Here is a 20,568-nt window from a genome sequence, read left to right as displayed (position 1 = left end):
GCCCTGCGTGTGACGTCACGGCGTTGGAGATTGAGGAGGCGATGAGAGGAAGCTGCAATAAACACACAGGGCGTCTGCGCCTATCTAAATAGGACAATAAAGTGAAAACGGTATCAATGCTCTAACGATGGATTTGCCACATATGCTTCTCTTTAAAGTTTTCCTCTTCGTTTACTTACTAAACTACACCCAAGGTGAGTCGAAGCCTTTTTTAGAGAAAACCTCGCGGGTTGCGGAGATCCAAGAAGCAGCGGCTGAGAGGAGCAGAAATCCCGATAGCCCGTTAGCTAACAGAAGGGATCAGCAGGGCCTGCTTGTTATGAAGAGGACTGCACCCTTTTTGCCGTATTACTTCAAGCAGGCGAAAATTACGTAGCTTAAAAGCCGATGAAGGTGTATGCAGTTGAATGCTGTGAACTGATACTGCTGGCTAATTTGTGTGTGTTGTCACCGCTATTATGGTCGGGTTTGAGTTGGTTTTGTTGTTACCGTGCGAACAGCGCCGACAGCCATTGTTATGAGAAGATGGAGAAGCCGACTGGGTTAACGGACCGTTAGCTTTGTGCTAGCTAACACTTTAGCCGCTAGCGTTCACAGTTTTGTAAAATCTCAGCTCAGCCGCTGACAGTATGTTATCTGCATCATTTCTGTGGGCACACTTTGTACCGCTCTAATTTTCGGCTTTGCTCGCACAAGTTCCAGTGTTTTCTCTGTCCAGTTTAGGTTTTTACACACTTTACTCGCGACTCTCAACATAACACATATGAGACTGGATTCGGTGTTTTGACAAAAAATGTCGTTCAGTGAGTTCGGTTTTGACATGAAAAGTGACTGTCACAGTGATGTAGTTTAGACTTTTAATGTTGGCTACGATTGGCATCATTCACCCAAGTGCTGTGTGCTGACCTTTTGCTCTCAGTTTGTGACGATAAACCATAACGATTACACGATTTTTTTGGAAAAAAAGACTATTTAACCTCTTTGATCATCTCATTGCTCGGTCAGTTTAAATGTCATTTGTGAAGCTGTCCAAAGCATCGCTCGTTACTTGTACTACATTATAACTTTTATCACTACTGCACCTGCATTTTGTATTAATTTAGCTTTTTGCATTGGCTTGTTTTTCATACAAATGTACGAATCACGAGTGCCTCCCACTTCTACTTTTCGTTAAGCTTGAGGAATTAAGTCATTTCAGCGCTATAGTCATGGCCTTCACTTCTCACAGTCACCCCAATGAAAAATTTAATGTTACCACCTAAATATTTCATACTGCTCATGAACAGAGAAGTGGCTGAAGCCTGGTCTGTTTATCCATCTTTGTTACATAGCTCTACTTTCGACAGTAAATTATGGCTCTCTCGTGCTCTATAATTACCAACCAGAGAGCCCTGATTGCATCTACTCTTTACTGAAAATACTGTCTTTTGTGTTATAGATGTCACGAGGCGAATAGCTCCACTTATAGATACTCCAGTATGCTCAGTTTGCACAGAAAACAAAGTCACCTTCACAGAGAGTATTGTGTTTTCTTACAACGGAGTTGTTGGACTGCTTATGAGTGTGAAATAGTTGGTGAAATGGGTGGAGATGCTTAAGAGTCTTGTTTTTTTTTTCCCTTGAAACCCACCACCTACTCCTCTGGTGGCAAAGTAATTATTCTGTGATGCTGGGGGCTGCTGTCAGGCCGGAGCCTCAAAGCTGGCATTCATTTGCTTTGAATAGATTAATCTCATTGTTGAAACACAGGCCATACTGTTTTTCTGTATGTTTCCATCATTTTATTAATTTATGTCAAATATCTGCCACGAGACCAACCTAACATATGTGCTGACTCAGTTATTCATGCAGATGTGTTGAGTGCTTGCAGTAACTGAACAAACAGAAACCAAATCTGTCTGTTTCTGGTAAGACGACGTGACGTGATAGACTCACTTGTTTAGTAACTTGTGCACACACAGCCTCGACTGAATTTCTAAAAAAACATTGGATGACCGTGCTGTGACTTTGTTTAACAGGTGTTCCTCTGTTCTTTCCTCCCAGGACACTATAGGAATCCTCTGAACAAGTATATCCGCCACTATGAAGGCCTGTCCTACGACACAGAGCTTGTACACAGCAAGCATCAGAGGGTCAAGAGGGCACTCTCTCACGAAGACAAGTTTCTTCACTTAGATTTCCATGCCCATGGAAGGTTTGTGCAGTTTTATGTTTTTTTTCTTAAGATTTCTGGGTATTAATGGCCTTTATTTCACTGCCTCTGTACTCAGGGCGCCTGCTTAACCAGTTGAGCTATACGGCGGCCCAGTTTGAGCAGTCTTTTTAATAATACTGATCTAATGCTTGTCTCAATATTACCTTGTTTTGTTTTTTTTTTTCTTGCAAAATGATCCCTGTATTCCTATATTGTTTGTCAGTAAAGGCTTGAGTTGCCAGTCGCAGGGATTTCCAGTTTGATTAATATCTGTTTTCCATCCTGTTTCTGAAAATGACAAAAGTGGTCGTGGACGTCTCAGCATATTAGCTCTGAGGTGAACATAGATTTTGATTGTGTGCTTCTTCTTCTTCTTTTTTTTTTTTTTTCTTTTTCTTTTCCTGCCTCAGTTGGAGCCAAATGATTCATCGGTTGGTTTAACGCCAGGAAAAAAGAGAATTCATCAGTTCTGTCTTCTGAGTGGTGCAGATTTGCTGCTTTTCTTTTTCTTATGCGATCGTATGTTGATAATTTGGGGTTTAAGATTAATGACGGGACAAAACGCGCTACCTAAATGCTCGCGCTTGAGCACTGATGATCGCTCTCGCAGATAAATTCTTGCTTGAAATAAGTGTTTGTTTCAGTTAAGACGTGAGGTTGATCTGATTCCCACAATCTTGAATATAAATCAGGTTAAATGAAGTAGAAGTGCGAACGTGTTTGTGTGTGATGAATAAAGTATTGAAAGTGTATTTCTGTACACAGCAACTCTGAGTTGGCTGTCTTAATATGGAAGGTAGATGAATCCATAAGGTTCTTTCACAGAGGAGGTTTTTATTTTTCATATTTTGATAGTTTATAACATAGTTTTTGACAAACTAACTACAATCTGGGTTGGAACTTTTAAAAGGTTGTTTTCTTGCCTGTGAGAGTTCCTGCTGTTCTGATTCTGCTTAATAGGGAGGAATGATAAGAGCCATGTAAACAAACGCACGGAAGGAAGATGCCTCTTCCTTTGAAAAGCAGGAAACTGTCAGCTTTTTTTCCATCTGAATTACTGACAAAGCCAGAGAGACACCTCACGATGTTCACATTTACTTCAAACTTTTCCTTTGTTGATTTGAACAAAAGGAAGTGAATGCAGCACTGTTTGCAGACATTTTAGGCACCGAATTTGATGTGAAGATGCTTTAAAAATGATGCCATGAAAGGCTTCTGTCGGTTAACGAAATTTTCCCTTTAAAACCCCACCAGTTTTTGAAAGTACTCGGCAGGAAGGTTGTTTTCGCGCATGTTGAAGAATTGTCACAGTTATCCGAGGTTTTTATTCTGTTTCAGTTGCTTCTGTCTTCCTAGACTGACTCAGCGACGGTTAGATCAAGGTGCTGTTGTGGCCACGCCATCTGCTGCAGGACTCCCTGTTCATCTTGTTGTTTAAAGTTCTCTTGTATTTATTTAGCTCATTTTGATGCTAAAACACCATGTTTGGGGGGCATCAAAGGCTTCCCTTATGAGTTGGTGTGAAAGATAAGAACATTGATGCGTTTGCACAGAATTAGAAGAAAAAGCAATACTAAAGCCGTTTTCACACTTGAACACAAAAGAGTGGAGAATTGACACTTTACTGTTGGAGATTGCCTGCTGGATATGTGTTAGTTACTGGGTAGGAGGCACAGGAGTTAGAACATGAAGCAAAAAGTACACTTCAGAAATCACTTTGTTTGATATGAAAAATGCTCCGAATTTTTGATGGGGCTGCCTGTTTACCTGTCAAACCAATAGACCTTTGTTGGTGATGATAACGTATTTCGTCTAATAAAGGCCAGTGCTTTTTTATTATCTTGCGCTGCTCAGGAAACCAGGCCTCTGTTATACAGTTTTTACACCAAAAGTGCCAGTTTAAACAGGTTTTTCAAAATGCGGCTCTGCTCACTATAACAGCCTTTCCCACTGCCTGTAATATTGTGTTTATACCCACATTCAGGGGACTAAGACTTACCGGTCCTGACCTCTGCCTCCCAAAGGAGTGTCACAACAACAATATGAACAGACGACTTTAAACTGTATCCAACAGGCTGCGTTGAACCATAGTTCCTTATGATCGCAACTAGTTTGCTGCTTTCATTGTACTGTGGAAGTCGGCCTCACACAGAGGGGCAGAGAATTAAAAAAAAGAAAAGAAAAAAAAGTCTTATCGCTTTTTGTCCAGCGGTTCTGGCTGTCGGTGTCAGAGCCTCCTATCTTTGTTGCCCTGACCAAAACATCCTCAATGAGATTTGGCACGTACACCCGCGTGCGGTGTTCACATTGATTGGCGTGAACAACACGTGTTTTCATGCACGTGTTCATATGCTAGTCAACTGTAATTTGGTTGATCATTTTGGGAATCTCTGTGATCTTCATAAAGTAGCAAACAGGCTAACAGATTACTACTTCTGTAAAGTTTTAATCCATCCAGCAAGAAATGCATTTCATTGAATGCTAGGGGGAACGATACATATATTTGGACAATCTTGCAGTTGTAGATTGAATTGAGATGCTAAAGTTACCATTTTAAGCTGCACTTCCTGCACAGTATTAACTCTGTATTAACATATACCCAAACAACAGGGATTCACTTAGCGTTGTATATATGTGCGACAGGCTTAATTGTTAGTCATCATTTCAAGTCTCAGTTTTACAAAGACCTCGTGTTTTCCCTCATTTAATTTAGGTCTAGTGCATTAGCTTTATAACAGCAACTGGTAGACAATACAAGAGTACAATAAAAGCTCTGTGTGGGTGTTACATGAAGCCAAAAGTTTACTGTTTTTGTTTCCCTGCCATGTCTGTTTAGCACAAAACCGCATTGTTTCAAGATGCTCTTAATTTTCTCTCTGTTTCCTCCCACCGCACCAAGCAGCTTAGGTGTTTTCTCCCCGCCAGAGCTCTTGTTTTCACCCTCTCTGTCCACTCTCATTTGTATTTCCCTTCTCCCGGTGGAGGGGTTATAAATATAGCTTCTTTTACAAAGTGAGCCCAAACTCAGATGCTCATCTACAGCTGTAGCCTCACACTGTTAACAGAAAAAAAACCCTGTCATTTCAGGCATTTTAATTTACGAATGAAGAGGGATACCACCTTGTTTGCCCAAGATTTGAAGGTGGAGGTTTCAGGAGACGAGATCCCGTACGATACCTCTCATATATACACTGGAGAAATCTATGGTAAGACTGTTATTCCAGGAGACTTGTTATGTCAGTTATCTCTTACTGCACGTTGCATTTCAGGATATTTAATAGTGTTTTTGTGATGATATGATATGAAAACCTGATCCTGAGTCCTAAACAAACTGCTGTCTTTGTATTCTCAGGTGAGAAAGGTACCCTGACTCATGGCTCCATTGTGGATGGTAAGTTTGAGGGCTTTATACAAAGCTACCATGGCACTTACTATGTGGAGCCTGTCGAGAGGTACCTGGAGGGCAAAGACGTACCCTTCCACTCTGTCATCTACCATGAAGATGATATACGTGAGTCCATAGCAACTTCACCGACACAAATGCTTTCTTTCATCGTCGAGCATGTGTGATTTGATTCATGCGTATATAATCATGTGACCGGGAAAGTGCAAGGTGAGGGCAGCTGAGCTGATGGAGGCAGATTGACGTGATTGCCCCTCTAGGAAACAGAAATACCCAGGGTACTCATTAGCCGAGTAACACCATCTTTCTCTCAGGCTACTGGCTGATTTAGGCAGTCTACACAGTGTCGGTACCAATACTGAGCACAGAGTACACTTCACCACACCCAGCACCCTGTAATTTCAAATCATGTGTATACACATGGCATGTGGCTGAGGGGCAAATTTAACAGGATTGTGAGAGGAATCGCTAATGAGAGCGACATGAAAGTAACAGCTCACACAGCAAAGCTAGGCTCAAGTGGTGTGTAAGTACTTCCATTAGCTGATCATGAGTAGCGCCAGGAATAGAGCGCCTCAGTGGGTTAAGTAGCTATCATTGTCTCTGTAATCCAAACAGTGTTGTCTGCCTCTGTCACTCAGACTATCCACACAAGTACGGCCCAGAGGGAGGCTGTGCTGATAGCTCCGTGTTTGAAAGAATGAAGAAGTACCAGGCCTCCTCGCTAAATGAGCCAACCAAGGTGAATTCACAACACACCATAATAAGATCTGACCGGGTTAGAAAAAATAAAAGCATTTGAGGTAATGAGAAATCTTTCTCAGTCAAGGTCATACATACCCGCGAATGCCATGTCAGTGTCTTTGTTTGAGATGTGAAACTTAAAGTAATCTCTGTAAATGATCAACTTTTGATATTCAATCGAATTCATCTTAACTAGTGAAGCATACAGGGAATCCAGCACTGTCACAGCTAACACTCATCATTCGTAAAGTCTTCTTGATTTCTTTGTAAAATATAAGATTATATACAGAAGATATAAAGTCACCATCTACTCTTTCTTTTACAAAGTAAAAAGTAAACATAATTTACCTGCTATTGGCCTCATAGTTTTCTATGACTGAGTCACAAAAAAGAATTAATCTGTGAAAAAAAAAGAAGAAAATAGATAAGGAGATATCTAGAAATAAAAGAATAAATGGGGCCGATGACAGAATAACAACAATATTTAACATTTTGATATGTATATATTTATGTTCTTTTTAAAAAAGAAATAGATATCTATGTATCTATTGGATGGGAATTATTTATTTTCTTATCATTTTATATATTTAGTCCCTCACATGTTCATTATCAAAGGCCCAAGTCTTTCAGAAACCACTAATGCAACTGTCCATCTCATTTTACAACAATTAAGGAAAAAAACTAAATAAAAACTAAATAAAATATGCTCCGCTCACTACAACACGTATTTCAAGTATTTCAACTCTTTTCGCCATTTAATCCTTATCCAAACCCAGATGGCAGCCACAGATGACACTCTGACTGGCTGTTTTCTTTGGTATTTGACGTCCTTTCTTCCCGGTTTGATTCTGTACAACATGAGTTTCTATTGTGCATGTGTGGCTTATGCATGACTGCTAGATTCAAATCTCAAATGTGTCAGCTCGCCTCATTGCAATATGAGACTATAAATGTTCCCAATCTTGTAAATGACAGAGAAAGTACACGGTCCCTGCAGACATCCAGTTCATGAGCACACTGCAGCTTGAGAATCACGGCCTAAAAATACCGCACATCATTTATTTACACAGTGTTTGGCTTAAAATTCTATATGTTCGTGTATGTGTACTTGAACCACCTACGTTGTGCTCTCCCTCACATGCGCCGCTCACAGCAGGAGCTCCACACTGAGGCTGACTTGAATGACCCTGTGCTGCTAAGAAAGAAGAGGATGGCCCAGGCTGAGAAAAACACCTGCCAGCTTTTCATTCAGACTGACCACCTCTTCTTCAAGTACTACAAGACCAGGGAAGCTGTCATAGCTCAGGTAATGCACAGATTCTCACTCGGTCCATTCAGGACTGTGTATTATTGCAATATATAAAGCCCGGTCAGGGAAAAAAAAGAGGCTAATATTCAGCTTGACAATCTTTAGCTTTGATTACACCGTGCATTCACCATGATGTCATTTTTGATGAGCTTATGCAATCTCACAGCATTCACTTCCAGCTGCACTTGCATTAGTCTTTCGCAAAGATCTTTTTTTGGTGATGGGTGACTCGGGCTGCCGCGTTAAGCCGTCTCCAGCCGTCTCTATTTTCTATAGAGTTAAAGTCCCATCTCTGTGGTGACCAATCCGTGTGTGAAAATGATGTCTCATCCTCCCCTAACGCATCATAATTTGAGCCTGATGAATCCTGACATTGTCATCTCGTAATATGCTCATGTCGCGAGGGAAAACAAATCTGTTCAGTTAGTATATTCAGGAAGTTGGCTCTGATTCTTTTTTTTTTTTTTTTTGTGGGGGGGGGGGCACATAACGTTGATGAACCTAGACCGGTGCAGCACTTCATCTGTTGCCCTTCTTACCGTGATACTGTCAACACTCTGCAACAGTTTAATCTAGATGCTCCCCAACAAACAGATCTCTTGTTTTTATTTAATTTTTTCCCCCAATAAACCTCACTGATAAGGCTACACGGCTGTTTAGTTCCAGTACTGCGCATCATGCGTGTGGAAATGCTCTTATTTTACGGTTAAACAAAGTAGCATCTTCTCTACAGCTCCAGTATGTGTTGTCCAACATGGCAGTCACTGCGTCAGTTAGGGTATAGTTGACCTCAAAGATCAAAGAAATTAGCTAGAAATGCTCTGGAAGTGCTAATATTTTATCAAATGGTTTACTAACTCGGAAACTTTTCATGTCTGCTTGGTGAACTCCTGTTTTAGGAATGGATTAAACTGCGTATATCCTCTTTACATGGAATCGATTGAGTGACTGTGAAATGCTTTTTATTGGGTCAACAGGCTGTTCACACCTATGCCCTGAAGCTCAGCGTGTGTGTTCTGTGTGTGTGTGTGTGTGTGTCTGTTTTAGATCTCCAGTCACGTCAAGGCCATCGATGCCATCTATCAGGGCACAGACTTTGTTGGGATCCGCAACATCAGCTTCATGGTGAAAAGGATCCGGGTGAGTCCTCTGCTGATAGCCGTTAAGTTCATGCTGCAGTCTTGGTTCACCGTCCTCCATCTGAACACCTCCTCTTCCTCCGGCGTAGATAAACGCAACCAGCGATGAGAGAGACAGGTCCAACCCTTTCCGCTTCGCCAACATCGGAGTGGAGAAGTTTTTGGAGCTGAACTCTGAGCAGAACCACGATGACTACTGCTTGGCTTACGTGTTCACCGACAGAGATTTTGATGACGGAGTGTTAGGATTGGCCTGGGTGGGAGCCCCCTCAGGTACTGACATTGCCATAAGCATACAAATGTATTACTGTAATGTAAACCTATCTTGAATATTCCCTTTTTTTTTTTTTACCAGTGTCGGTGAATTTTGGAAATGCAAATAGTGACTTATTCAGCCTCAGCTCATGTATATGTGATCATTCCCGATGGTTATCTTTAAGGCCTTACCCATGTATCAGTTGCAGTGTTGCTGATTTAGTAGAAGGAAAAAGTCATTAAGACATTTTCTTTGCGACACTGTTTGAAGCTTAATCATAAAACACTTCTCTGTTGTCACAAGTCTTTTTCCAGCAATGACAAACAGAATTTGCATTCCGCATGTAAACGTTTTGATGAGTTCTCTTTTCATTTAAGGCGCGATGTCGGCTGGGTGATATTTGAATAATTGCAATTAAGCAAATGACATTCTCGCTCTCTAATGAGTGAAAACCTTAACGTTTCAGGGCTGTACTTTTGAGCAAGCTTTGTTCCAACTTGTGCTTTTCCTTCCCAGGGAGCTCTGGAGGCATCTGTGAAAAAAGCAAGCTGTACTCTGATGGAAAAAAGAAGTCTCTGAACACGGGTATAATCACCGTACAAAACTATGCCTCCCACGTGCCTCCAAAAGTCTCTCATATTACTTTCGCGCACGAAGTTGGACACAACTTTGGCTCCCCGGTAAGCTAATCATATGTGCGGCAATTTTGCGTGGCTAATAAAATGTATCGGCTTGCCACTCTTATCCCTCCCTCTCTTTCTCTACTAAAAGCATGACTCTGGATCCGAGTGCACCCCGGGAGAATCCAAAAGCCAAGACATGAAGGAAAAGGGCAATTACATCATGTATGCAAGAGCCACATCAGGAGACAAACTCAACAACAATAAGTTCTCCACCTGCAGCATTCGCAACATCAGCCAGGTGCTGGAGAAGAAGAGAGGCAACTGCTTTGTTGGTACGTTTGTACTTGTTTCCACTGACCCTTGTGTGAACTGCTCCACATTCTTTGCAGTCGGAGTAGATCAAAGTTAAGTCGCGCGCTTTTGTTAATATCCTGTTTGCTACCTCGGACTAGCTCTCTCTCTCTCTCTCTCTCTCTCTCTACACGGCTTTTGTGTGAGCTACTTGATGATGTAGTAAACACTTTTGCATAATAGCGATAGATTTTTGTAGCTCCTGTCAAAATCTTTCAGGTATTCAGAGGTGTTGCCGCTCCTATTGTCCTATTTATGGTTGCTGTTTTCATATTTGCAGCATGTACACGTGTGCCTGTCTTTGTTTTTTTTTAATGCAGATTACTTGGCACACTTGTCATGACTTTTAAGTTAGTAGCAGCACAAAAACACGTTTAAAATTCACTTGAGGTTAAGGCACCTAAATGCTAAAAACGGTCTTCCGCTTGGCTGACTGGAAAATGGGCAGGCCTCCAAAAACTGTCCTGTCACAGCTGTACTGCCTGATGTTCCTCCTCTTTCACCAACAAACGGATTGTTTGGGTTTTTTTCTTTTTAATTTGTTTGATTGGATGCTCTCGGCTGCGTGTTTGAGTCGCTAATCCTCTTCAAAAACTATGTACGTTCCATTTTCTAACAAGCTTTTTCGTTGTCAGCGTCTGACTTGTTGTTAACATTTAGCATTAAACGCAATTCATTTTCCTCCCTGCAAATAGAGTCTGGCCAGCCCATCTGCGGTAACGGCCTGGTCGAGCCTGGAGAGGAGTGCGACTGTGGCTACAGTGACCAGTGCAGAGATCAGTGCTGCTATGACGCCAACCAGCCGGACAACAAGAAGTGTAAATTAAAGCCCAACAAAGTCTGCAGGTAGGTGTCCATGTTACTTGTTACTTGTTGCAGTTTCTGTGTGCCTGACAAGTTGGATCTGCCAGCTCATGTGTGACAAGTCTTGACTCAACACTTGTGTCTTTCTCGTCAGCCCCAGCCAGGGTCCTTGTTGTACTCCTGAGTGCTCTCACAAGGGTCGCAATGAGAAGTGCAGAGAAGAGTCTGAGTGCGCTCACCAGGGCATGTGTAACGGAGTCAGTGCCCAGTGCCCCACGTCTGAGCCCAAGGCCAACTTCACCGCTTGCCACGGAGAAACTCAAGTCTGCCTCAACGGGGTGAGCGGCCGAAGACTTCACACCTGAATGATTTGACTGTTACAGCGACATTACCCGTACCAGCCAGTGTCTAATATCGTCTGTCCTCATGTGCCTCCCCCACAGGGCTGCTCCGGTTCCATCTGTGAGAAGTATGGGCTCGAGGCGTGCACCTGCGCCAGCCAAGACGGCAAGGATGAGACGGAGCTTTGCCATGTCTGCTGCATGGAGAAGAGTCAGTCCTCTTCCCTTTCTCAGCTGTTGCTGCATACTTTTGTATTCAATGTGCTCACGTTTTTGTTTTGTTTTGTTTTGTTTTTCTTTGCCACTTGCCTTGTGTTGACCAGCAGTGCTCTGTCTCCACAGTGAACCCCAACACGTGCAGCAGCACAGGGTCGGAGCGCCTGGCTCGTTTCTTCAATAAGAAAGTAACCACGCTGCCAGCCGGCTCACCTTGCAACGATTTCAAGGGCTACTGTGACGTGTTCATGAAGTGCCGACTGGTGGATGCAGACGGACCCCTTGCCAGGCTAAAGAAGGCCATCTTCAACCCAGAGCTCTATGAGAACATTGCAGAGTGGATTGTGGTATGCATGCGTCTCTTGATTGAAATCGAACATGTCGTTATTATGGGGTGTTTTTGGATCGATTGCATTTGATTTGTGCTCGATTCTCTTCCTCCTAGGCTCATTGGTGGGCTGTGCTGTTGATGGGTATTGCCCTCATCATGCTCATGGCTGGTTTCATTAAGATCTGTAGCGTGCACACACCGAGCAGCAACCCCAAACTTCCTCCTCCCAAACCACTTCCAGGTGAGTCCAGTCGTCCAAAAAGACATTTGCAAGAGAACGTTTAGCCTTCACGTACTGACCCCAAAGCAGTTTTTAGGAAGTTTGTGTTCGTTGCGTCATCACGTGAACAGAAAAATGAAACTGGAAGATATTCTGAAGAGGAATAAGCTTAAATGATTACATCAGCAATAACAAGCAGCGTTCAGTGAGGAATACTATGGACACGGTATTTCAGAACAGGTATAGGCTTCAACTAGTAGAGTGAAATCGGCCAAAATTTAACACCAATTGAGCTTTGTGGATTTGCACAAATCGAAGTCGCTCTAACTGCCACATTGTGTGTCTTATAACTACACACACATACAGTACACCGATGTCTGAGTGTGAACGAGTCTTAGATCGAGTCTTTACTTTGGGTTTTCTCACACTTTTGACCAACAGATGCCGTTTCAGGGTTAGTCCCACTAAATAGTTGGTTCAACTTTCACTTATTCGCAGAAGCGATTTGCTTCAGTCCAACCTTCCCTTCAGGTCCACAGTGGAAGGAGACGGCTCGTATTTATGCGGTTTTCCTGGCAGCTTGATGTCTTGGCTTTAGCAGTTGGTGTTTGTAGATGTCATTACAAACAGTAGTCTTGAGTTTATGAACGTCTGCTCCTTAGAGCAGCTTTCACAATCATTACAACTTCATTTACACACACCAGTGTAATGTTTTAATGTCACGAGCTGGAGTTTAAAAGCCCTGTTCACTGCGGTGTTTATAGATGTCGATTGGCATCGCAATAGGACTTAGTTATAAATCAAAAAGTCAATAAAGCTTTTTTTTTTCAGTCCAGATGGAGGATTAAACAATAACATTTGTATCAGTGCAGTGTGATGTTGCAGGGCTGTGCTTGGGAGTGTATGTATTCATCTCCTCTCTGCACAGCCCCTCCCCGGCAGTCTTTCTGTGTCTGTGGTGGGGCTGGGCCACATGAACCAAAAATTCGTATCTACTCCCAAGTTGACAGTGAGCTGCTGGTTTCTTGGTCAGAATGAGATGTGAGGGGGTAAAAGAATTTGGATGCTCGCTGGTTTTCCTGGCGTCACGCTTTCTCAGAATTTTGCAACAGTTTGTGCAACATCTTAGTAAAAGTAAGTGTGGGTGGCTTTTTTTTCCACAGATAGAGTTGCTTGTGTTGACAGCAACGAGGTGCGTTGTGCTGCTTGTACACAGAGGGAAAGGAGTAAGAAATACTCACATACCTTGTTTGAAAATGAGTAATTATTTGGTAACTCCACAACAGTGAGCTGCATGCATCATTTTACGTGCAAGCAGAATCAAAGTACTTCTGCCAGTGTTCTGTTGCTCTCCTTTCTAAAAACAGATGGTTTCCACAGCGATCAGTCAAAAGCAAACAAGCTCAATGCAACTGCTGCACATGTTTTGGGGAGTAAAAGGTTTTTTTTTTTTCTTGCCAGGCACTCTGAAGAGGCGACGAGCGCAGCAGCATGCCAACTCCCAGGTGCAGCACCAGTCCCAGCACCCGCACTCTCACCCGCACGGCCACGCCGGTCACGGTGGTCAGCGGCAAGCCCGGGGACAGCCCCAGCGGCAGGCCCAACCCCAGAGGCACCACCGTCAGCCCAGAGAGAACTATCAGATGGGCCAGATGAGACGCTGAGACCCTGCACCCAGCCCCCCTCCCCCCAATGCCTTGGCTCCTCCTTGTGCCTACAGAGGGAAACAAAAGCGTCACTCCATCCAAAGAAAAGCCTGACATGGTTGTTACTCATCGTCATATCCTCCATCTACTGACAAAACAGACACGCGAAGAGGAGAAAACACCATCCAGCAACAAGATTGGCTCTTTGTGGAGTAGACTCGACCATCAGCCATTTCCAATGCAGTGCGATCTAGCATCGTTTTCCATCTTCTTCTTTTTTTTTTTTTCTTTCTTTTTTTCTTTTAAGGAGTGCCAAGGAGTTAAGGAATCATGTGTAGCTTTAGTACATTCTGTGATGTGATTTTCGTTCTAATGCAGCGTCTTCTTTGAGTGACAAGCCCGTGGCTGCTGGTGAATTGTTCTGTGCTTTTTCTCTCGCCATTTTAGCCAGGAACGAGAGACACTCGGTGGGGATTTGCGGCACTTTTGTGATTTACACATGTCAAAACGGCAAAAGACACAGGCTCCGGTCTCCCGTGCAGACGGTCTTCTGCATGTGACTGTAAATATTTAGTGTATCATAAGTGAAAACAAACTATTTCTTCTACTGTAAATGTGTAATTCTTCACTTTTATTTCTTTTATTTTTCGGTTAGTGCTCTCAGGATTCTTAACACATAAATGAAGGAGCGATGGTTGTCACGACTACCTTGGACGTTGCTGTTGAGTTCTCTTCATAGTCCAGTCAGGTGGATCTCACACTTATTAGATAGCTAGATAATGATTTTGATATGAACATCGGGGCTGTCATATCTCACTTTTTCAGCCCGTCCTGTTCAAAGTTAATTTTTTTCCATATTTTCTTCTTCTTTTTTTTTTTTTTTTAAACTGAATTAATTGTCTAGCTAACATCATCTTGTGTAACGAGCTAACAACGTATAGCGTCATGGGAACAGAAGGGGGAGGATCACCTAGTTTGGCGCGGGGTTTCCTCCCTGTTGGCGATTTTTGTTTTTGATGATGAAGAATGAAAAACCACTAACTGAAACTGATGATGTTCGGATATGAAGACGAGGGAAAGCGAAGGCCGCTGTGGACTAGTGTAGAAGCGAGAGAGTGTGTCATGTTACGGAGTTAGTTTACATGAGTTTGGAAATACATTTTTTTAAATGGCAAAAAAAAAAAAAAAATGTAAACTTAAGTCATTCTATTATTCTTCAGATAGCAAATTTAGGAACTTTTCAATGTGGGCATGCAGACACATTTATTAAATGTGACTATTAATTGACCGAGGTCTGTAATAATTGTACGTCACCCAACACTATTTACTTTGACAGCTGTTATTGTATGTCTCAAAGCAGCCGGAAGAGAAGTGCAACGCAGCAGTATTCGCTAAACATATTCTTCAGTGTGTTCGCTGCTACCACAGGAGACGAGCGGCAGTTTGATCTGTGTATTTTTATTTTTTTCCCCTCACCCTAACCCCCACCCCCCGGCAGCAAACTCACAGTCTCATCTCATCGAGCACCGAATCCCCTCAAGAGCTCACGAGTGCAGGATGTTTACATCAGAGTGCCATAAATCTGTACAGAGTGAATCTTTGCGCACAGGTTTTCTGAAATACAGGAAGCACCTGGAAGGGAATGAATGGAAGGACGTGATTGTTTTTTTTGTTGTTTTTTTTTGTGGAATTGTGTGACCTCAGGTGTTTTCTTCCTCCCCTTTTGCTGCAGCAAAAGGGGCACTTTAGAAAAAAAAAAACAACAACAACCAAACTCTAAACTGCTGACCGTAATAATATGGTGCAAAATGCTGTGACATTTCGCCCACAGAACGCCTCTGCGCGGGGGGGAGAAACAGTGAAGCACAACACACGCTTTGCATAAGTAGCTGTGCGAGGAGAGGTTGTCCGTGCTCCGACTTTTATTTCATCTCGGCACTGTTATTTATAGATGCATGCAACACTAATCGTAACTGTTGGTCTTAACAACACTGTCCCGGTGGGTTTCAAAGCGACACGTGCGCTCTGGAGGGGACGTGGAAGCGGAACACGCCTCCCGGTTTCTTGCACGAAGCAGAAGATTTGGACAGGTTGGCAGTTGCTGTAACCTCTCATGTCTGTACAAAAATTGAGCGCTTTTTCTTCTTTTTTTTTAATTTTTTTTTTTTATAAATTTCATCTCCCGGCCCACGTCACACCTGTTAGTTCTGAAGAATTTACCCTGTAAACTTGTACAGTACTTGGGAAAAAAAAAAATTTGCATTTTGTTTGAAAATGAAAATTCCATTTTGATACATCTGTTTTTCTTTTATTCTTTCTTTTTTAAAAATTTTTTCTCTCCCCCAGAGTAACTCAAAAATGTTCAAATGTGACAAACTTTCCTCTCCTCTTAAGTTATTTATGTTCTTATATGTGCTAGTTGATCTGCAATTTGCTTACGATGCTTTTCACCGCCACCCGTGGAGAGAAGAAAAAAGAAAAAAAAAAAAAGAACATTTCAGTGTGATGGAGTTAATGTTTCATTCTCATTTTTGTCTTTCTTATCCTGTGGCATGGTTTGGCTAGAAGAGCAGAAGAAAAATGCCTGTAAATTTCCTTTTTCTTTTTAATTTCCTAGTCTTGGTAAAAGTTTTTAGATAAACGTGCACTGAAAATGTCCAAAATTGAGTTGAAATGTTGTAGGTGATGTAGGCCGAAAGAACACAAGATTAAAAAGTAATACTACTGTCTGATTTTAATGTTCACTGTGTTTTATACAGTATCCGAAATTTTTGTTCACTTTGAACATTTTTACTAAAAGAAAAAAGAGAAAAAAAAAAAGAATAAATTTCAAATTGTATTGTGCAAAGAGATGTAATTTTTTGGAGTACTTGAAATGCATTAATTAAAAGACTCGTTCAAAATAAAATAGACCCCTGTTTACTGTCTGCAGAGTGTGCTCTCTTTGGCTTCTCGTGTTCTCCTGCCAGGTGAGTAACCCCCGGAGTGACGGCGGTTTTTAAAGGGTTTCAGTCTCGACTGAACCCGTTTAAAAACTGCATGTTTGGCTTAAATGCGGGAAACGAGCGGAAAGCTTTTGCTACAATCGGAAGTTGTGGCGTTTGTGCATGACACGGGCAGGGTGAGCGTCACAGGAAGGTGTTTAAAAAGTTGCATCATGGGAAGTGTAGGATGTTGGTGAGTATTAGGCAACTGCTTGTTGGACACGAGGAGAAAAAAACCAGAAGCAACATCATCGTCGTGATCTACATAACATGTAAACATCTGAAGTGAAATTAGATTAAAATAACGCCTGTAGTTACCAGAACTGCTGTAGGAATTAATCACAAAATCAAATGTACACAAGGGCACACTGTCTCTATATAGTCCATTTCTCTAGTTGCATTGAATAGTTTATTTTGGTGAAAGGTCTAGAAACACTTATTTATCTGAACCTAACAGCACCACTGTCATCAAAAACTTCCTCTGGAATTGTATCAACAACATGTTCAAATGAAGTGATCGGCTGATGTGACGTACCTGAAGCTGAGCATTTTCCTACATCAGGAGCTCGATCGCCTCCTCCATCTCGCTCTCCTTCTTCAACCACTCCTGCTCTCTGTGAGCCACTTCTCCTCTGTGTGACTGATCTGTTTCTGCAGCTCCTCTGTTTGTTTTGCTGCCAGCTCAGATGAGAGTTGACCCTCTAGAGCTTGGAGTTTCTTCTCCCATTCAGCATCTCTCTGGTTAATTTCAGTCTCTATGACTTTCAGCCTCTTCTGCCAGAGGCTTTGGACTTTGATCATGTCAGTCTCCTTTTCCTGGATGATGTCGCTGACTTTTTTTTTTCTTGAACTCCTCCTGCAGTGTTTTAAACTGGGTGCCCATCTCCTCTTGAGCCACCGATTCTCCCACTCGGCTCGGCACTGCACTCCTGGATGATGTGAAAAGAGCTCTTCACCTGGTTGAGTTTGTCGCTCTCGGCCTTTCAGAGTTCCTCAGTCTTACTCAGCTGCAGATGCAGACTCCACTTCAAGGAGCGAACTTCCTTCTCCTTTACCTTGGCCTCATTCTGCATCTTCTGCCTTTCTTGCTCCCTGCAGAGCTGCTTGATGGAGAGCTGTGCCTTGAGAGCATTATTTTCTGCAGCCAGCTTCTGGATTTCTGTTTGGGAGTCTAGAAGGGCTCGTTGCAGCTTCTGCTTCCTGCTTTTTGGAGCATGTCCACGTTGTTGGGCAGCAGATTCAGGCGGAATTAAAAAATGATGCATGTTACACATAAAAACACTGTCTCATCCTAACTCTGGAAACTGTGCTCTGCTTAGAAAAACTTACCTCCTCTGTTGAGGTTTCCTTTTCTCCAAGTTGACTGAACACAGATCGTGTTGTTGTAGTTTTTCTAGGTGTTGAGAAGATTTTTTTTTCTAGTTTGCGCTCCGTTTCCACTCAGATATGTTTCTCGTTTGGAGGTCAGATAGTAACTCTGTGGAATCCTTCACAGAACAGAACACATCAGAAAAAAGGGTGAAATATAAAAAAAAAAAAAGGGTGAAATATGCTCTTTAATCGGCAGATTATTTTATGTGTGTGAATAACTTTTTAAAGGGAATTTTTTTTATTTTGAAAAACTGAAATTGTTCACATCTGGATTTCTTTTTTACATTAGTTTTTTTAAAAAAGCCAGTTTCTGTTCTTCAGTGGAATTTGCTTTGATGTTTCTTTCTTTTTTTTCAACTCACCATTTTATTTATTTATTTAATAATTTGTAGTGTGCAGAATTTGACATTTTTGCTACTGAGCATCTTTTAAGGCCAGTTTCTGCTATATCCTTCATTAGTTTTTAAAACAACAAAAAATGTATTTAGAATAATATTGCTATTTGCTGTAAATGTATGTAAAAAATTTCAAACAGTGGCCTTTTGGAAGAAAAAAAAATCAGCAAAGGCTTTTCATAGTCTGTTGTGATTCGTTTTTGGGTGTCTGTATCTGGCGATAATCCAGCTGAAATGTTCTCAACTAGAACAAAGCCCTGTACACAAATCTGTCCCTGTACACAGTGATGGACACCAAAGCCTCACTCAGTGATTTAGAAAATTTGTAAATCTGAAACTCCCTCATTAAAGGTGGCTGTAACTTGGCAAACAATTCTTCCAGGGTCTAATTATTTGGATTTCTCTGCCATATGATATGTATCTGTCATATGATAGCATCACCTTTCGGTAGAGAAACAGCAAAATCAGAATTCGATGAGGGAAACTCTGGTTGAGCTGATATGGAATAATCCAACTGCTGTCTCACCTGCTGATGCTTGAATTTTATCTGAACTTTTACATCCATGATATTGTATTGTCTGTGCTCTTCTCTCTTCCTTATTTGATTGGTCTTTGAATGTTTTATTTTCTGCTTTATGAGTAAACTGTTTTTATCACGTTTATTTACTCCATGTGAAACTCATCATTCGTGTCCGAGGCTGATGGTGAAGATGTGTCAGAGTCACCGTTTCATATTCTATCTATTTACATTTTCTTGAAATTTATTTTATCTTTTAAATCCTCCATTTTGAAGAATTGGTATTTGTGAAAGCAAATATGTCATCATTTTCAAATAATCCCACAAACTGGATGGAGGAAAGAGAAAACTGTTTGTGGTCTGCTGCTCCTCTTCCTCTGTGATTTAGTGTTTTGTTTAAGTGAAATTTGCTCCTTCTGGTGGATGCAGTAGAGGCACATTTACAGCAGAGGGAGCAGCTGCTTTGGTAAAAGTGTTGAGCAGGAGGTTTCAAAACTGATAATTTACCATCACATTTGTTTCCAGAACAGCACACACACTTCAGCACTTGTTCATAAATGCTAAGATGGGAGCTTCCCTCCAAATGACATCTGGTCTTTTGTGCACTTTTGATTCTTCTTCAAATGCAAACAGTCAAAGGAGACGCATTTGCGCACGCAATTTTTTTCCTGTCAGCTAACCTATTTCAATGTCCTCCACATATCCTTCAGTTCTTTATCATATATTGTCTATCACCTTTCATGACTTGACCGTATTGTGTTTGTACATGAGTACATGTGAGTGAGAGATTATGATCGAATGTGCTTTTTAACATTTGTTAGGTCAATTATTTGAGTGTGTGAAGTTTTTAATGTGTCAAAATAGTTTTAATGTAAAGCACTTTGTCTTACTTTTTGTATGAGAGGTGCTTCATAAATGAATTAATTGAACTGAGTATTAAATGTCAGATTCCGAAAGCGTATGTTTGCACATGCACAGGCGTGTGGCCTGCTATTGATTTTCAATATGGTTGTTACTGGTTGTGACACGAGCGAGCAGAGTCACCCACAACAACAACTGTTTAGGTCCAGTATTTTCTGGAACTGTACTACACTATTACACTGATGCACACTGAATGTCCTTAACACAGAGGATGCTGTCAATATTCTGCATGTGGAGCTCCAGCTCTCTGCAAGGAGCTGATGTCACAGCTGATCAGCTAGCAGTAGCTTTTGTCTGTCCTTGCAGTGACAAAGCATGATTGTGAAGTGGCAGCGACCTGCTGAGTGTCATCCGCGCTGAGCTGAGAGGCAGCTCACTCTTGACTACCGTGAACACTACCAAACAAACAATGGAAACACTCTGAAAGCATAGTCAAGTCTCAGTTCATTGTACAGTTGCCAGTGCTCCTCCATTCAGTCCATCTGTGGAAGCTGGGTCAGATTTAGCTCGTACATTTCATGAGAGGCGATGAGAGATGACTGTTGCCATGCTAATTCTTTCACTTAAACAACCTTCCCCAAAACAAAATGCAACCAAATCTGTAAGGTCCACAATTCCAAAAAGGAATCCGTCAGTTAGGTTGAAGGTTAGATCTGCTTTGGAAGGACAGTATTTTTCAAGTCGGACTTCTTTTATGAGCTCATGTAGTTTTTGGCCTAAAAGGATACGCATTCTAATGCACCCAGTTCTTACAAGTGCTGAATCAGCATGTCGTGTTCCCACATTCAAAGGCTGGAGTACAT

General features: G+C 41.8%; 1 protein-coding gene across 2 annotated transcripts; it reads left to right on the top strand.

The window, feature by feature from the left end:
- Positions 1-17: 17 nt before the first annotated feature.
- On the top strand, positions 18-16,504 carry LOC140307249 (disintegrin and metalloproteinase domain-containing protein 10-like). Of its 2 annotated transcripts, none has more exons than XM_072386037.1 (16): positions 18-194; positions 2,044-2,194; positions 5,282-5,400; positions 5,547-5,705; positions 6,239-6,339; positions 7,498-7,647; positions 8,698-8,790; positions 8,879-9,062; positions 9,562-9,725; positions 9,817-10,000; positions 10,715-10,865; positions 10,978-11,161; positions 11,267-11,375; positions 11,507-11,727; positions 11,826-11,952; positions 13,393-16,504. In XM_072386037.1, exons 1-16 carry the CDS (start codon positions 128-130, stop codon positions 13,593-13,595), a joined length of 2,367 nt encoding a protein of 788 aa, XP_072242138.1. In that variant the 5' UTR covers positions 18-127; the 3' UTR covers positions 13,596-16,504. The 2 variants fall into 2 exon arrangements, with proteins under 2 accessions (XP_072242138.1, XP_072242137.1); XM_072386036.1 differs by having other exon boundaries at positions 7,495-7,647.
- The last annotated feature ends 4,064 nt before the right edge of the window (positions 16,505-20,568 follow it).

The sequence above is a fragment of the Leuresthes tenuis genome, unplaced genomic scaffold, assembly GCF_036924035.1.
Source record: "Leuresthes tenuis unplaced genomic scaffold, fLeuTen1.0.hap1 SCAF_5, whole genome shotgun sequence".
NCBI classification, from domain to species: Eukaryota; Metazoa; Chordata; class Actinopteri; order Atheriniformes; family Atherinopsidae; genus Leuresthes; species Leuresthes tenuis.
Note: the sequence above shows the minus strand (reverse complement) of the source record. Positions and strands in the feature narration are given on the sequence as shown.